General features: G+C 44.6%; 2 protein-coding genes and 1 long non-coding RNA gene across 9 annotated transcripts; 2 read left to right on the forward strand and 1 right to left on the reverse strand.

The window, feature by feature from the left end:
• The first annotated feature begins 1572 nt into the window (after nucleotides 1-1572).
• Nucleotides 1573-8120, forward strand: LOC120689701. Of its 5 annotated transcripts, none has more exons than XR_005681394.1 (4): nucleotides 1573-2913; nucleotides 4002-4558; nucleotides 4657-7053; nucleotides 7158-8120. It is a non-coding gene; the product is annotated as an uncharacterized LOC120689701 (long non-coding RNA). The 5 variants fall into 5 exon arrangements; XR_005681392.1 differs by having other exon boundaries at nucleotides 1574-2913; nucleotides 4002-4381; nucleotides 4511-7053; XR_005681391.1 differs by having other exon boundaries at nucleotides 4002-7053.
• Nucleotides 4801-9383, reverse strand: LOC120689700. Of its 3 annotated transcripts, none has more exons than XR_005681390.1 (3): nucleotides 9026-9383; nucleotides 8799-8922; nucleotides 4801-5178 (listed from the first exon to the last, which is right to left on the reverse strand). XR_005681390.1 is itself a non-coding variant. In XM_039972083.1 (3 exons), exons 1-2 carry the CDS (start codon nucleotides 9233-9235, stop codon nucleotides 8857-8859), a joined length of 276 nt encoding a protein of 91 aa, XP_039828017.1. In that variant the 5' UTR covers nucleotides 9236-9383; the 3' UTR covers nucleotides 4801-5178; nucleotides 8834-8856. The 3 variants fall into 3 exon arrangements, 2 of the variants coding, with proteins under 2 accessions (XP_039828017.1, XP_039828015.1); XM_039972083.1 differs by having other exon boundaries at nucleotides 8834-8922; XM_039972081.1 differs by lacking the exon at nucleotides 4801-5178 and having other exon boundaries at nucleotides 8015-8922; nucleotides 9026-9380.
• A 3206-nt stretch (nucleotides 9384-12589) lies between these two features.
• LOC120693254 lies at nucleotides 12590-14843 on the forward strand. Its single transcript, XM_039976661.1, has 6 exons — nucleotides 12590-13061; nucleotides 13159-13330; nucleotides 13437-13603; nucleotides 13727-14015; nucleotides 14196-14344; nucleotides 14428-14843. Exons 1-6 carry the CDS (start codon nucleotides 13040-13042, stop codon nucleotides 14622-14624), a joined length of 996 nt encoding a protein of 331 aa, XP_039832595.1. The 5' UTR covers nucleotides 12590-13039; the 3' UTR covers nucleotides 14625-14843.
• The last annotated feature ends 1140 nt before the right edge of the window (nucleotides 14844-15983 follow it).

Raw genomic sequence — 15983 nt, forward strand, 5'->3', positions numbered from 1 at the left:
AGAAGAAAATACATTAAGATCCCACTACACGCCTGTGGACGCCGCTGCCACCGGCCGTCGCCGGGTCGGGAGGAGCTCCATCATATGTTTAAGAACGGAAAAAGTAATACCTAACCTCTTAATATAATATGTCAACACGGTTTTATAAAATTGTTAAACTAGTGCTCGCGAAATGTTAAACCTGATATTCGAATCAGCAACCGCTGCTTCCTTCAATCTGCTGCTCTTATTTGTTCTATTTGGGTCAATTTGCCATTGTTTGGAGCTTGCTAAATCGCCAACCATCCTCCGCAGGCAAGGTAGATAGACACTTAGGGGGGCTGATTGGTTACCCGTGCCAAAGGCTGGGCCAGGCTGCTGGGATGCAGCATCCTCAGTTTGGTTCCCTGCACCACCTTATGAGACTGGCTCTGCCCATGCAAAAGGCATCACCGGGCCTGGCTCCATGGGAAATGCCGGTGGAGTCCGTTTCTCACGGATCGCTGGATGCAGATGGTTTTACGCTAATGATAGTATTAATTAGTTAATTAGCATATACTTTCTTCAAAGGCTCAAATTATGGCAAAAATAGGCAATTTCATCCCTAACTTTCTTCAAAGGCTCAAATTCATCCTTAACCAACTATCAAAAAGGTCAATTTAGTCATCAAACTTTTCATTTGAGTTCAATTTTAACTCTGGTGTGATGTGGCATGTCTACGTGGCATGCCAAGTCATCTCAAAGTGCATGTAAAGTTCTTGGTATGTTACCAAATGCAACATATGTATCAATTTAAGTGCTATATTAACCCATAATTCACTGATACAACAAAAATAAGTTATCATTGATCTTATATCTATGAATAAAAGGTTTACAATTTTGTTTATGTGTTCATTCTAATTGGCTATTGAACCAATTTTTTTACAACACACCGAATGTGAGGAAAAATCAGATGTTAAAGAGTTTATTTATATCTATTGACTTATTTTAGATCATCCATTGTTGACTAGGCATGCTATGTTGGCATGTCACATATGACTAGAGATGAAATTAAGCCCAATTAGAAAGTATGAGAACTAGGACCTTGTTTAGATACACCATGTAAAGTTTTTGAAAGGAAAATTTTTCACACTTGAAGTATTAAGCATAGACTAATTACAAAACTAATTACAAATGATGCCTGTAAACTACGAAATGAATTTATTAAGACTAATTAATCCATCATTAGCATATATTTACTGTAGCAATTTAGTGTCTACTCATGACCTAATTAAGCTCATTAGATTCATTTCGTAATTTACAAGCAAATTATATAATTAGTTTTTAATTCGTCTAGATTTAATACTCTATTTATGTACCACACACACTCGATGTGATAATTTTGGAATTATAAATTTTGCATCTAAACCAGATCTAGATTGACCAATTTCATAGTTGAGGTAGAGAATTTGAGCTTAAAGTAAAAGTTAAGAGATCAAATCAGCTATTTTACCTTTTTATTTTAAAGCTTTTTGCAGCTTTTGGTTTCACATACGCCCGCGTACTAACGTTTCTCATCGAATCTGAATACCACCACACGCGCCGGAGAAGCACACGCTCCGCTCGCCCTGGCCAGACCACCAGCTTTCCAGTGTCTCTCGATCTTGATGGCGGTCTTGGTTTGCTTTCTCTCTCTCTAACACAACCTTCTTCCGTGTGCTTAGCAGACGCGTCCAGCTAGCGCGGCTCAGATGCTTCGCGACGACAATTTCTTGGAGATGGAATGATGGAAAGCAGGCCGAAAGCGCGAATGCGTGGCTCGCTTTACCTTTCGCCGCTTCGATTCTCTTCCAACTCCCCCTCGTCGTCGTAGGAGTATTTAACTTCACCGACGGCAGGAGAGGAACCCCGGCCCGATCAAACTCCTGCACCGATCGCCCCCCACGCTTTCATTCGAGCCGGCGATCAGCAGCTCCGCGCACGCCACCAAGAAACAACGCCGCCGCTCCCGCTACGAACACCAGCTAACTCCATCGTCTTCCCCTTGCAGCTCGGCCGCGTCGCCGTCGCGTAGTATACCCGAGCACGCGCGGCCGCGGATCAGGCGCGCCGATGGAGCTGGTGCTGGTGATCTCGCTGCCGCTGGTGGCCCTCGTCATCATCGTCGCCATCATCCTCTGCATCATCTGCCGCTGATCGCACCACCGCGCACGCCATGCGGGCGTTCGCCGTCGCCCGTTCCGTTCACCCGCACACCCGATTGTTTTTTTGTAACCACAGCATAAGTAGCGTTCGTGCGTGAGTGTGTATCCACTGGCGTCGGTGGTCTGGTGTGGATTGTGATTGGAGTATTGATTTAGTTTTGGACCTCTCCTGTCTTTTTCCTCCCTTTTTCTCTCTCTATCTACTCCGACTCCAAACGCATCATCAGACGCACCATCGTGTTCACTAGCGTGTCTTCGTAACGAAGGAACCAACCAGAGCCTTCTCGAGCTTTGGATTGGAGTTTTTTGATCTGGCCACAGAGATGAGCACAGTACTCAGTGCTATGCTAGTATGCTGTAATAAGCTTGTGATCTCGGATGAGTGACGTGATGGCCAATTAGTCAATTCACCGAGGAGGATCAGATCAGCTCGCTATAGCTGGCCTCGCTTCACTCTCACTGTCAAGCAAGCGCCGTCCAGCGGTTCAGGCGCCCGGCCTACGGCTGGCGCGGCGCGTGGCACGCGTTTTTCCGCTTGGGGTTTTCTTCCTCCCCCGACCGATTAATTTAACGCGCTCCCACTCCCACGGTCCCACCCCACCCAGAGCTGCATATTCTCGGCCATCGCCTTCTCCCCGTCTCGTCTCTCTGGCTGTCTGGCATCTCGCCCCGTTCTTCCTCCCCGTCACCGCGCGCTGTCGCCTCCGCCCCCCAGCTCGCGTCTCCGGCAAGATCAGCTCGATCCGCGCAGGTACGCACCGGTCCCTCCACTCTGTCCCCTTGCCCTTAATTTCGAGGATTCGCGTGCTGTCTGCAACGATTGCCCCCAACCTACCTCGGTTTCAGGGGCCACTCGTTCGATCGTGTAGGTTCAAGAATCAAGAGTCTCCAAGAGAGAGTTTCTTCATGAATCATGTTCCGCTTCGCCTCGTAGAGTAGAATCTTGAATTTGTAGCTGTGGCTTCTCCCTCGCAGCAGCTTTGGCTCTCAAGTCTCAACAGAATCACCCTTTTGTCGTGCTTCTGTCCGTGCCTCGGCGACTCTGGGCGTGCCTTCTGACTGCAATCAGCTATGCCCAAGACGTCCATGTTAGATCAACGCTGGGAGTACTAGGTTTTGCACGAAATTTTCATTGAGTTGAGTAGCTTTCAGTGGGAAACAAAACAACTTACTCTCAATTTAATAGAAGGTCGCTAGCTGGGTCCAGGCTCCAACATATTTTATTCAGGCTTAGGTTAAGAAATGGTGCAGTTGAGGGAGCAAGAACTGTGCCCCTCTATTATTCTGGACAAAGCTCCTCCAGATTCAAGACTCATCTGCTGACTGGTAGAGTGATCTAGGTAAGACTAAGTGACCAAGTCTGACTCCTGCGAAGTAGTGATTGATAACCTCATGACTTACAAGGCCAGAGGAAAGGGAACCTACTGGTGGTAGCAGCGCACTTGGCTGATGGGAGAAAAAGGAAAGATGATAGCTTCTGCAATCTTCTGTGATCTGTCCTGTTCTAGAAACCCAAAGGCATGTTAATTTGACCCAAAGCACCACAATGATGGAGAATCGATTCACATCAATTGTTATTTCATTGGTGAATCCGATACTGTACCTTTCCAGCAAAACGTGCCATTGCTGAGGGTAAAGCTCTGTTCATGCACCGAACAGTCGACAAGTTCTGATGTGGCGACTTATGGTCAAGTCAGTGTGTGTAGGAATGCCATTCTGAATAAGACTCATTGTAGAATCTGCCCAAAACCTGCACTAGCACCCACTGTATGTAGACGATACTAGCACACTCTGCTATATTGCCAATCGTGAAATGTAAACTTTGATCGTATTTCGCAGGGAGACCGGATGGAGTTCGTGCTGATCATTTCGCTGCCGCTCCTCATCCTGATCATCATCGTCGCCGTGGTCCTCTGCATCGTCTGCCGTTAGCCCGAGTGCTCACGAAGAAACATCCATCTCCGCTGTGATCACACCATGTGTAATGAACTTTTGTACATCATGACCAGATAAAAACCTCTTTCTCTGCGTTGCCGCGTGATTAATCGGCTGTAGCTCTATCATTTATTTTTTCATTCCCTGAGTGCAAAAAAGGGCTTCGATTCTGCGTGTCAGGCTGATACATAACGGACATGCTGCAAGTCTGGGCTGGACCTGGACGGCGGGGGGATTGGGGTTCCTTGCCGTGCTCTTTCGGTTCTTCCGCTGCATCTTTCCAGGTCAGAAATGTTCTTGAGGAGATCTGACTCGAGACGAATCTGGGATGCGCGGGCGTCTACCTGCGCTTTGTACTCTTTGTCGTGCCGCCCCACGAGGGCAAAAAGGCGTAACGGAACCCTCTTTTCCAGGGAGAACACGCAAAGAGAGGCCACCGGTCGAATCGAAAAGAGGAACAGGTGCGCTCCCCCTGTTGGACACGCCCTTGATCTCACACCTTTCGTGTGATGATCCACGTCAGTCATCCAACAACGCGTCGCCGACACTTCTGTGACAGATGCCAGGCAGGTACTCAAGGCATCTTAGAAACTCCTGGTCTGCTGAGCTAGGCTGCCACCTGGGCATATGCTGCTGGATGTGATGACTATCCGGAACTGCAAAAAGAGCACAAAGGCCATCCATGTTACATTCAGACAAGATCTTGGAAGCAGGAACAGGGAGGGGCTGAAAACTCCTCCGTTTCTGGGTTGCGCAAAGGAAATGCTTCTCCTGGGATTACACAAACCCACAACAGAAGAAACGGCACACCTGTCTATCTACTGTTCTTTACACGGAGGCGTCGAAGATGACACGCCTATTCAACAACAGAAAACTATCTGTGATCATGAGGTCCACCTTTCACATATCAGCTAGTGTCACTTTTGAAACCAACATCTGAACAAACCAATGGAAGGGATCTGGTTCCCTGTCTTCGGGTCTTTCAGGAGGAGTTTCGCCGAGCCATCACCCGACGTTTGAGAACCTTGGAGATCAACAAGCAGAGGATGCACGAACTAAATGGCAAACACTTGCTGCAAACCTGAAACAAGATGTATGAAAACGATCAATGCCAGAAGGCCTGCAGTACTTAGCAAGTTACTGTTGGTATTTCAGAGGTTATCTGATTTTAGGTAGTATTACACAAACACTAAGAAGATTTGAAACAAATAACAATCTATAGAAAATACGAGAGAGTATGTTAACCCCTCCTGTTGACATCTTCTAAAGGAGACAAATCAGAAACAGAACACAGTGACTTTGCAGTATGGTGAAATTTGGCAGTTGGCCAGGGTGCCATTTACTGCTTCAATGATGTTATGCTGGGCTGCTGTTTAGGTTCAAGAAGCCAAAGAATGAGAGCACAGGAACCTGTGCTGCTTGATTACTTAAAGACTCATAACAACATGACTAAAAAATAAGACTAAACAGGTGTTAATCATGGTCATCAGTTCATCGTCTCATGAGTTTGTGGCGCCAATCTAAGAAAATACAGAAGAAAACCCAAAAACCTCTTCTTCCACATACAGAAGGCTCATACATAATTATATGACACAGGAAATGTCAACTTATTGATTTACCAGAAATAAACTTTTTCTTAGTTAATGTACAATGGAAGAAAGGGTATCCCTTTCGTTAAATAACATGAAGTGACAAGTTACCAATATTTGATGTTTGAACCACCCATTTTGGTTTGAAAAATTAGGCTTTGCCAAGGTTACAATACAACTTAACTTCATTGGAGCAACAAATCCCTATTTTCAAAGGCCAGGATCACTTACATTTTCATTTCAGATAACATACAGCTAAAGCAAAGCGTTTTCTTTCATCCATTTGTAAAATGTGGGCTGAAAAGAGGTTAGTGATCAATGTTAGAACATTAAAGGTACAATTAATAGTTTCATCTCAGGACCTGCTCTACTTATATTCAAAAATTAGGTGTGATACAAATTTCGGCAATTAAAGCAGCTAAAACTGAGACACAAACTAGATTTGTGAAGGGTAGCTCTGTTGATTGTGATATGTCTGTTTGGCTTTGGTCAAAGTGAATACAGTATGGGGTATAAGGAGCACAGATCAACAGATGAATAAAAATGAAAATTATTACCAGATGCAAAACTGCCTATGAAGCACAATGCATAACAAATGCAAGCAAAATGATGGGGGCCATATGAAGCACTCCAAATATCTAACAGTCATCTTAAAAACATGTGTCAAACAGAAACATTTTATTACTCCAAGGTTCAGACAAACAAACCCATCTTTAGAAGGATACTTTGATGAATAGCTTAACAAAACATGACCGATATAAAGCAGATACCAAATTCAGTGGGGCTCAATAATTGTTCTCCTAAAAAAAGGGTTCAATAATTGCACACTAAAGGAGTAGTGAAGAAACCAATCCCGATCCACCAACCATACCATTCCCAAAGTATCTCCATCCAATGTCCTAGACTAAATCTATGTCCAAATCTGAGGGCCCCCCAAATATCTATCAAGTATCTTCAGACATACATTTTTATTCATTAACTGCCAGCAAGCAAGGTACCAAAGCTAAATTGTACCGAAGGCCCAAACCTGATGCCACCAAGCATCTCCAAGAGTTTGGCATCCTTCATTTTTTGGCAAATGAAAAAAAAACAGCCTCCAACAATTTGGCAACCAACTTAGCATTTTTGGGAACTTGGCAAATTCTTGGCGTTGGACGCGCAAATATGCGCGCGCGGAAACAATTGGCATCGCTCTCTCCGACCTCTCCGCGACTCTCGGCGCAGGCTTCTTCTCCCGCGTGAAACAGTCGGTCTTCTTCTCCCGCAGAAACAGACGCGGTCTTCTTTTCCCGCGCCCGCGAAGAACTCCATCTGGACACCGCGACGAATCATCCTCGACGCCGCCGTGCTCTCTGTTTAGGGTTCAGGTATGATCCATCATCTTTTTCCCTTGCCGTGTTCTCTACTAGGGTTTAGGAATCATCACGGATTGGACGAGATTTGAGCCGTGTCCTTTGATCAATCTTGCTAGGGTTCAGGGACCAGGATTGGACAAGATTTGGGCGATTTATTTATTTACCAAACCATGATTGGATTTGAATTCCGAACTGAAGTTTTGCAATCAACATGTTGGGACTGAAACTTGTTCCTGTCCAGCTTGTTTGGGCGAGATGAACTTGTTCCTGTCCAGCTGCTCGGATTGGTACTGCTGCTGCTCGTGTGATTGTTCTTGGGCTCTAGGCAGGACTTGGATTTGGATCTGTGGCTCGGCTGTGCCTGTGCCAGGCATTTGGGGCCGCTAGCGTTATGATTTATGTCCCGGATGCTGAATTTCAGAACCATTTTCAGCCATGAACCGGACTCGGACATGGTTCTGAACCATGACCTGATGGTGCTGTTCGCATTGATTGACAATGGGATGCACTTGAGATGATGCTGCCCCAATCTTCCTACAGATTCAATTGGATTCCCAATTTTGTAGTTCATTAACCAGGGTGCTGAATGCCTGCTTGTATCCTTACAGCAGCTTCTCTTTGCTGGGGAGGTGTGGATGCACATGCACACATTCTTCTTCTGAATCCTAATAAAAATGTTAGTGTTCTGGTGTGCAAATGGCAGTTTGCTGACTTGCTCAACTCCTATGGAACATGTCTGATCCTATATGTAGCTCAGTTGATGTTTAGGTTTTTTTTTTTGTTCTGAAAAGAACATTTTCTATAGTGCTTTCATCTTTCAGCTTTTTTGTTCTGAAAAGAACATTTTACATGCCTGATCTTTATTCCATTGCAAAATATCGACATTTCAGGACTGGGAACAAAACATTTGAGTGTTTGTTTGGAATCCTGGTACTCTTTAGTCAAACTGCTAGGAATAGAGTGAGTTCTGATGTAGTGATGTACAACCATCCATTTAAACAAATGAGAACATAGGAATTATGTACAGCTAATATAAAAAATTGTGATCTGTATACACTGTCCAATGCCAAAAAAAAAAACACCACTAGCTATTCAAACATTTTATCTGTGTTGTATCTTTTGGAAGTCAACAAGTACATAGATTCTGACAAGAACAAGAAATAGATTACTCAGCATTCGTATACAGGTTGCTCTGCAAGAAGCGCTTAATAAAGCATACATCCTCGTAGTCCAAAGGCACAGCCCAGAATACTACCAGCTTTGAGAACTGAAAACCAAAGGCTGCTCAGCTAATTTCAGGGGTTCTGTAGAATTTTGTATCCACAGAATCCGTCTTCCTTCATGGCAGAAAAGAATTTTGTTTCTTTTTTGTTCTGAAGAGAACATTTTACATGGCTGATCTTTATTTCTTTTGGGCCTTCTTTTCTCATTTTGCCAAATCTAAAATAGCAAACTATTGGAGATGTGCTTTGTTTTTACTTGGCATATAGTTTTGGGAGTTGGCAAATCACAAGATTTACCAAGTTGAATTTGCCAAACTCTTGGAGATGCTCTAAATTGAGGCAAAATTGGTAAAACTTTGCTTTTTGGATGACTGTATAACTAGTTATGTATAGAGACCACCAAAGTGAGCAGCAGATCAAGGTTAGCACCCAGCATGCAACGACAATTAGCATTTGCGAAGCAGCTGCCTAAGCCTAGCAGTCAGCAGGCAGCAACTCGCATAATCAGGAATTCCTCAGCTTCGGATAATTAACCTCCACGTAGAGCATCGATGTTCGAGAGGCTTTACATCCTGCCGCGGGCGCCGCGCCCTTAGTGCTTCTTGCTCCGCGCGGGCTGCCTGGACCCGTCCGTGGCGAGCCTGTAGATCCAGTATCCCTGCGACGGCGAGCCAAAGTTATTCCCCAAATCTCAGAGCAGCAGGTGGGGGCGGTGGGAGAGAGGTATGTATAGGTCGGGGAGGGAGGGAGGGAGGGCGCACGAGGGCGAGGACGTGGGCGGCGATGAGGAGGACGACGAGGAGCGGCAGGAGGTCGAGGAGCCAGGCGGGGCGGAGCGCGGGCACGGCGGCCGCGGTGGCGTCGCGCGCCATGGCGACGCGGCGGGAGCGGGAGAGGGAGAGCGCGCCGGGGTGGTGGCGGAGGAGGAGGGGCGGGAGGAGGGCGTTGGCCGCCGGGTCGCCCGAGCCCATCCGCGTGGTCCGGAGCTTGCTTCCCCGCTCGGGTCGGGTGGTCAGTGGGCCGCCTGCGTTTCTGGCTTTCTGCTCTTCTGCTCGATGATCGATCGCTCTTGTGCGAGCGCGCGCACGGGGGGATCAGATCAGACGACGCTCGACTGCTCGAGATCAGATCATTGCCACAGGCGCGGTGGTTGGGTTGGGTTCGGACGTTCGGTGCCGTGCCTCTATCTTCGGGTGCACCTAAACCTGGGCCCGCACGCCATGCGCGGTGAGTACGTGGTGGTTGGCCCCGCCCCCTCCGCCACGCCAGGTGTGTGGTGTGGGCGTGTGGCGCCGTAACCCTTCGTGTGCGTGACTGCGGAGTTTTTTTTTTATATTATTTTTTTTATTTTTCAAAAATATATACCTCAATTTTTTTTCAGATTTGGCCTCCGGTTGCCGGTTCAACTTACGGTGAACTTACCGCCGGATGAATCAACGGTAGGGGTACTGTAGTGATGCTATCGCCGGTTCATCCGACGGAATTTTTTTTAGATCTAGACAGTTCACTTTTAAAAAATCATAACTAATTTATATGAACTTGGATGAAAATAAAATTTATATGAAAATTGTAGATCTTGATGAGATCTGCAACTTTGTAATTCAAATATTTTTTATTTGGAGCCATCTTGGTGCTCAAATAATCGACACAAATTTCAGATCTAAAATTTAAATTTTAGTATGAACACTGGACAGCACACATTCAAAAAATCATAATTAATTTATATGAACTCGTATCGAGATAAACTTTATATATAAATTGTAGAGCTCGACGAGATCTGCCACTTTGTAATTCAAACTTTTTTCATTTAGAGTCATCGTGGTGCTCAAATAATTGTCACAAGCTTCAGATCTAAAATTAAATTTTAGATCTGGAGCATTTATCGATTATTTGAGCACCAAAATGGCTCCAAATAAAAAAAGTTTGAACTATAAAGTTGTAGGGATCTACAATTTTCATATAAAGTTTATGTCCATCCAAATTCATAAAAGTTAGTTATGATTTTTTAAAAAGTGAGCTACCCAGGTCTGAAAAATACCGCCGGAGAACCGGCAATAGCATGGCTACATTGCCCCTACCACCGGTTCATCCAGCGGTAAGCTTTTACCGCTAGTTGAACTGGCGACAGGAGGCCAGATCTGAAAAAAATTGAAGTATATATTTTTAAAAAATCAAAAAATAAATAATATAAAAATAAAAAAAACTCGCGACTGCGCGAGGTGAGGAGACAGGCCACGGCCCATGGGGAAGTCATGGAGCGCTAGCAGGGCGTTTTTTTCTTTTTTATATTTTTTAAAAATAAAAATTTCAAAAATATATGTCCGTTTTGAAATATTTAAAAAATACCCCCGGTCGTCCCCCATAGGGCGACAGACCTTAAGTGTAATTTTTTTCTTCAAATTCGTAACGAGGTCCCTGGAAAAAAAAGGGCCTATCGCCCCCCAACGGGCGACAGGGGCCTGTCGCCCACCCCTGGGGCGACAGGGGCCTGTCGCCCGTTGGGGGGGCGACAAGGTCCCCTCCTCCTATATAAGCCCTGGCCGCCATATGCCGCCATTCCCTTTGTCATTTGAGCCAAAAAATTCAGAAAAAAAGAGAGGGGTGAGGAGAAGAAAAACGGCGAAGCTCTGCCGAATTGCGTACTTGTGATCTACTGGTAACTTCCGTATGAATCCATTGATATTGTATAACAATTAAATTTAATTAGCGGATTAGCTGAATTAGATTTGGTGCTTTAGAACACTCGTTTAGTATTACAATTTCAGTACTATTACATACTTGTTTTTAAATTAATTATGAATTAGAATAGAATTATGAAAGTACCTTATTGATATTGCAGCATAAGGCAATGACTGCCTCCAATTGTGGAGGATTTTCATGGACCGAAAAAAAATCTAGTATAATACTTGATATCATGACCCATCTTGTTATCAGTAAGAGGCCACCCACGCTCTAGAGCTGTTTGCATGTACTTATGTCAGTCATCAGTGCTGTGTATCATCATCAATTCTCATAATTCACTTTCTACCTCCCAATTAACAAGAGACTGGACGGTGATCACATGTGTCAACGGATCAACACGGAACCCACGCTGCAGCCACTTACATATGGAACAAAAACTCCTTTCCAGAGGTTTATCTATGACGCTAGATGTGCACTTAAAGACAGAAAGATCTACTCCATTTGGCCCATACATAACATTGTAGTCACCATAAAATACTTGAAACTGCATTTTGCTCGACATATCTATATATCACATAATACTTATCGAGTTATACTTTTTACTTCACTACTTTATTCAATAATCCGTAAAAACTAAGTATGAAATTCAACTACAACGTATAAGTATTCATAACTACGTGATGACACTCAAATTCTATACTGCATATGCCAAATTCTATTCTAAATCATAATTAATTTATAAACACGTCTCTAATAGTACTGCAATTATAATAATAAATGCATAGTACTAATTTTCAAAACTAATTTACTACTACGTAACTACAAACTAAAGTATCATTAAACTCCTACTTAAATGGTTCTACTATAGCACTAATTAAATTAAATTACTCACCCCTACTTAAATTACTCCTACTTAAATGCGTAGTACTTAAATAAAAAATTATATAAACTAAATGTACTAACATGCAGATCACAAGTGCTGAATCCGGCAGGGTTTCGCCGCTTCACTTCTCCTCACCTCTCTCTTTTTTTCTGGATTTTTGGTGGAATTTTCGGGCTCAAATGAGGAGGGAAGGGAGGGTTGGAGCTTATATAGGGGGGTTGCCCCGGTCGCCCGTCGGGGGTGGGGGGGGACAGGCCCCCACTGCCGCGCCCGTGGGCCGGGCCCAGCGGTCGCCCGAGGGGGGGGGCAACAGGCCCTTTTTTTTCCAGAGATATCGTTGCAAATTTGAAGAAAAAAAATTATACTTAGGACCTGTCGCCCTATGAGGGGCGACCGGGGGATATTTTTGAAATATTTCAAAACAAACATATATTTTTGAAATTTTTATTTTTAAAAAATATAAAAAAGAAAAAAGCGCGCTAGCAGGCCTCGTAAACGGGCCGCACGATGGCCCGCGCTCGCCAAACTTTGGCGAGCAGGCCCTGGGCGCCTGTCTCCCACCAAATAGCCCAACAAACTAACAAAGAGATTCTACATCCACAAAAAGTCTCAGAGCTACCAACTTACATTTGCTTTCTGATGAACTAGTATCTACAAGAATTATGTAACTCAGAGTCCTGAGTCATTGCCATAGGTTATATACATAGAACTACTATTTCATAGTACAAAGGATCAGGTCGACTGGAGGAAGGCATCAGCAGGTGACTCTTGAAGATGACGATACAATGACTAGACGGATTCGATTCACACCCACGCGAGTTGTTTTTTCGCATTGCGGCTGGTTGGTGGATGACGGGGGGCAAGACGACTTGACCCAGGCACTTTGCGCTACGCAGAGGACGGACAAGAACTTCGACTAGGCACTTCTGGTGTGGTGGGACCCAACTGCGCCAACTACTCACCCTTGTACTGTCACCGAGTTTCAGTTCGTCGAATGCTAGGAAATTGCCATTGACGTACGCACACCTCTGCCTGCATTATTCTGCACTCGTGACCTGCCAAACTCCAATGTCAACGGCGAGGGAGATGCAGAAACCTGACCTCATTTGCAGAGAAATTTTGGCATCACCCAAAGCCATTCTACATCTACTATAGATATACAGTGCAAGGGGCGTCTCTGAAGGGCAGCAGTGGCGTCTCAAGGGCTGTCATGGGCAACTCTGCTTCTCGCGGTATTCGGTTTTTACTTCCGCGTTTCGGCGCTGATTTTAGTTGTCGTTTTCCATCTTTCATACTGCTGTTTTATCTTCTGATGAATTGCTTTTTCAGGACGATCGAAGCCGGGGCAGGGCCATGCGTCCAAGGTAGCACCTCCTTCTCCAGCTGGAATGCAGAGCCAGCAGATGGCCTTCAAGTGGAGCATCGATGGATTCTGCTCGCTCCTCGACAAGGGTGAAGGATGGACCTACTCCAGAGTGTTTGAGATCATGGGCCTGAACTGGTATGCTTACCTGCAGTGCAGACTGCTCTTCTCAACTTCCTGCTTCCTGTAACTAGTAACTAGAACGTTTGTAGATTCTGAGTGCTCCACCGTGACTTGTTTACAGGTACCTGAAACTGAATCCAAGGGACAAGAGGGGCGGTGAAGACGAGGAGCACGTCTCTCTTCAGCTTGAACTGGCGAGAAGCTCAGTCAAGCTTGATACCATCGTTGTGGCCTCTTTCAAGTTGCTGATATATGATCAGTCGTACGGAAAGCACAGCGAGCATCAAGGTAAACCGTAAACATGATCTAGCTAATTACCATGAGTAGTCATCGTCGAAATTGAAGCATCAAGGAAAGATGCTTTATTCTGAAGAAGAGAAACGATTTATGCTTTGAACACTTTGTGTACAGTAAGCCACAGTTTCCAGACAGCAAGCACAAGCGCTGGGGCCTCATACGTGATCCCCCTGGAAACGCTGAAAAAGCAGTCCTCTGGCTTCCTCGTCAACAACAGCTGCGTCTTTGGTGTCGAGTTCATCAAGGTTGCCACTTCTAAAGCCAACGTTACATCAGAAACGCTGTTTGTCCAGAAGACGAGCATCTTCAATGAGTCCAAAGTTTACACTTGGAACATCGAGGACTTCTTTTCGCTGAAGAACCCGGGTGACTCTCCGGAGTTTGAAGTCGGTGGATACAAATGGTGATGGCATCTTCAGCTTGCAATTCTTGACATGACTGAATGGCGTTAAATAATTCAACTGTAGTTTCATACTATCTTATTTCGAAGAAAAAGATCTTACCATAAAAATTGGCCGTTCAATGCTTTGATAGTTGCTTTACGCACCATGAAACGAATTGTTACATGTTGTCCAACTTTCAGGTATATCAGTATGTATCCATCTCGCGATGGCAACCACCTCTCCTTGTACCTGAATATGAAGAATGATCTCTCCAAAGACCCCTCGATCCTTGTACAACTTACCTTATCCATCAAAGACCAGGAAACCGGCAATCACCTGGAAGGAACAGGTACAGAAACCTGCTCAACGGATAGAGTCCAGATGACATTCACCATCGCATATTCTTGACATCTTTTCTTGGGAAAAATGCAGGACGTTGTCAGTTTTCAAATAATGCTCCTGGCTGGGGTTGGAGTAGGTTCATTTCGCTGGAGGATTTCAAGAACTCCGCGAATGGCTATCTCGTGAAGACCAAGTGCTGCGTTGAAGCTGAGGTTGAATTCATTGGTTCCTCCACGGTGGAGCATGGTCTGAATCGCAGTGCTGCGAAGAGGGTTAAGTGTGTGTGAGCGTGGGGTTGTTCGTGCCCGAGACGCAGAAGGTGTGCGCAATGCCAAATAAAGGTTCAGGCATGAACATGTACGTGTGCTCAGTTTATTTGATTGTCATGCTTGTTGGTGTAGTTTCATGTACCGGGAATCGCCTCGATTTGTACTCTGAATTTCTCGATCCTCGTTTCCAACGAGGAAACCCAGTGGCAAAAATTTTACTGCTCCGTCTCTTGCTGATGTGAAACACTGGATTGGAAGTTAACTTCAATAATATGGCATCATCAATCAAGTTAGTTAGAAAGCTTGCTGCACTTGGGTGCCTTTGACGCTAATGCCAGCGACCGTTACTGTAGCCCGTCCGGCACGAACTCTTGTTGCTGTTGCCTATCCCGGCACGGCAGACTAGAGCGCTTCTGCTCGCCTTGGCTGGCACGCGCCGCGCCTTGCGTGCCTGCCGTGCATGCATCAAACCTGGGTGACCATAGCAACAACCACAGCCCCGTCTTGATCCTGAATTCCTGATTCCCCACAAGTCCATGGGGTGATACGAACTGGTTGTCGGTTTATAGATGGAACCTTGCGATCCTTCGATAAGATTGGCAGTTACGCACAATCTTTTCTGTTATCATGGTACATGACTCATAAGGTTGTCTATGTCTTGTTTCGATGACCTACCGCTCCTGCTAGGCCAAGAAATGTTATGAGCATTAAATTTGCTGACATAGCACAAGAGAGAATGGAAAGTGTCATGGAATGTAAGAGGAGTGTCATCACCATGACACTTCTCCAACTCGGTTAGCTAGTTCACAGTCTTGGTAACTGTGCAATGATACTTCCTATTGAGACTGACCTTACAACTGCCATACGTGTAGAAACTAACACAAAATGTATAAATTTATATAAAATGAAACTAACACCTTGTTAAAAAAAATGAAACTAACACAATATGGGGCTCGATGGTAAGAAAGGAGTCCGCCAGTTTAGCCTGTAAATTTCAAGAAATGGATCAAAAAAGGGACCCATGTTTTTTATACATTTTTGAGTTAAAGGGTGATTAAGGGCTGTGTTGAATTGTGAGGGGATATATTAGAGTCATGATCCATTACCACCTCTAGATACAGATTTATGAACGTTAATTTATATTATTTTACAATTTTAGAAATGTGTATTTAGAAAGATCAATGAATTCAATATCTATTATTATCGATGGTGACTATATAATTAGAGTATACTAAATTGATGGGTGGATATTTTTTATTTTCATGAGTATTCCTAGGATTCGTCTATTCTATTTTCATATTCGCGAGAATTTTCTTGGAGTCTCCAATTAATAATAATAACAAGACAAACATAGAATATTTAATTTATTGTGAAAAC

Source organism: Panicum virgatum, chromosome 9N (assembly GCF_016808335.1).
Source record: "Panicum virgatum strain AP13 chromosome 9N, P.virgatum_v5, whole genome shotgun sequence".
NCBI lineage: Eukaryota > Viridiplantae > Streptophyta > Magnoliopsida > Poales > Poaceae > Panicum > Panicum virgatum.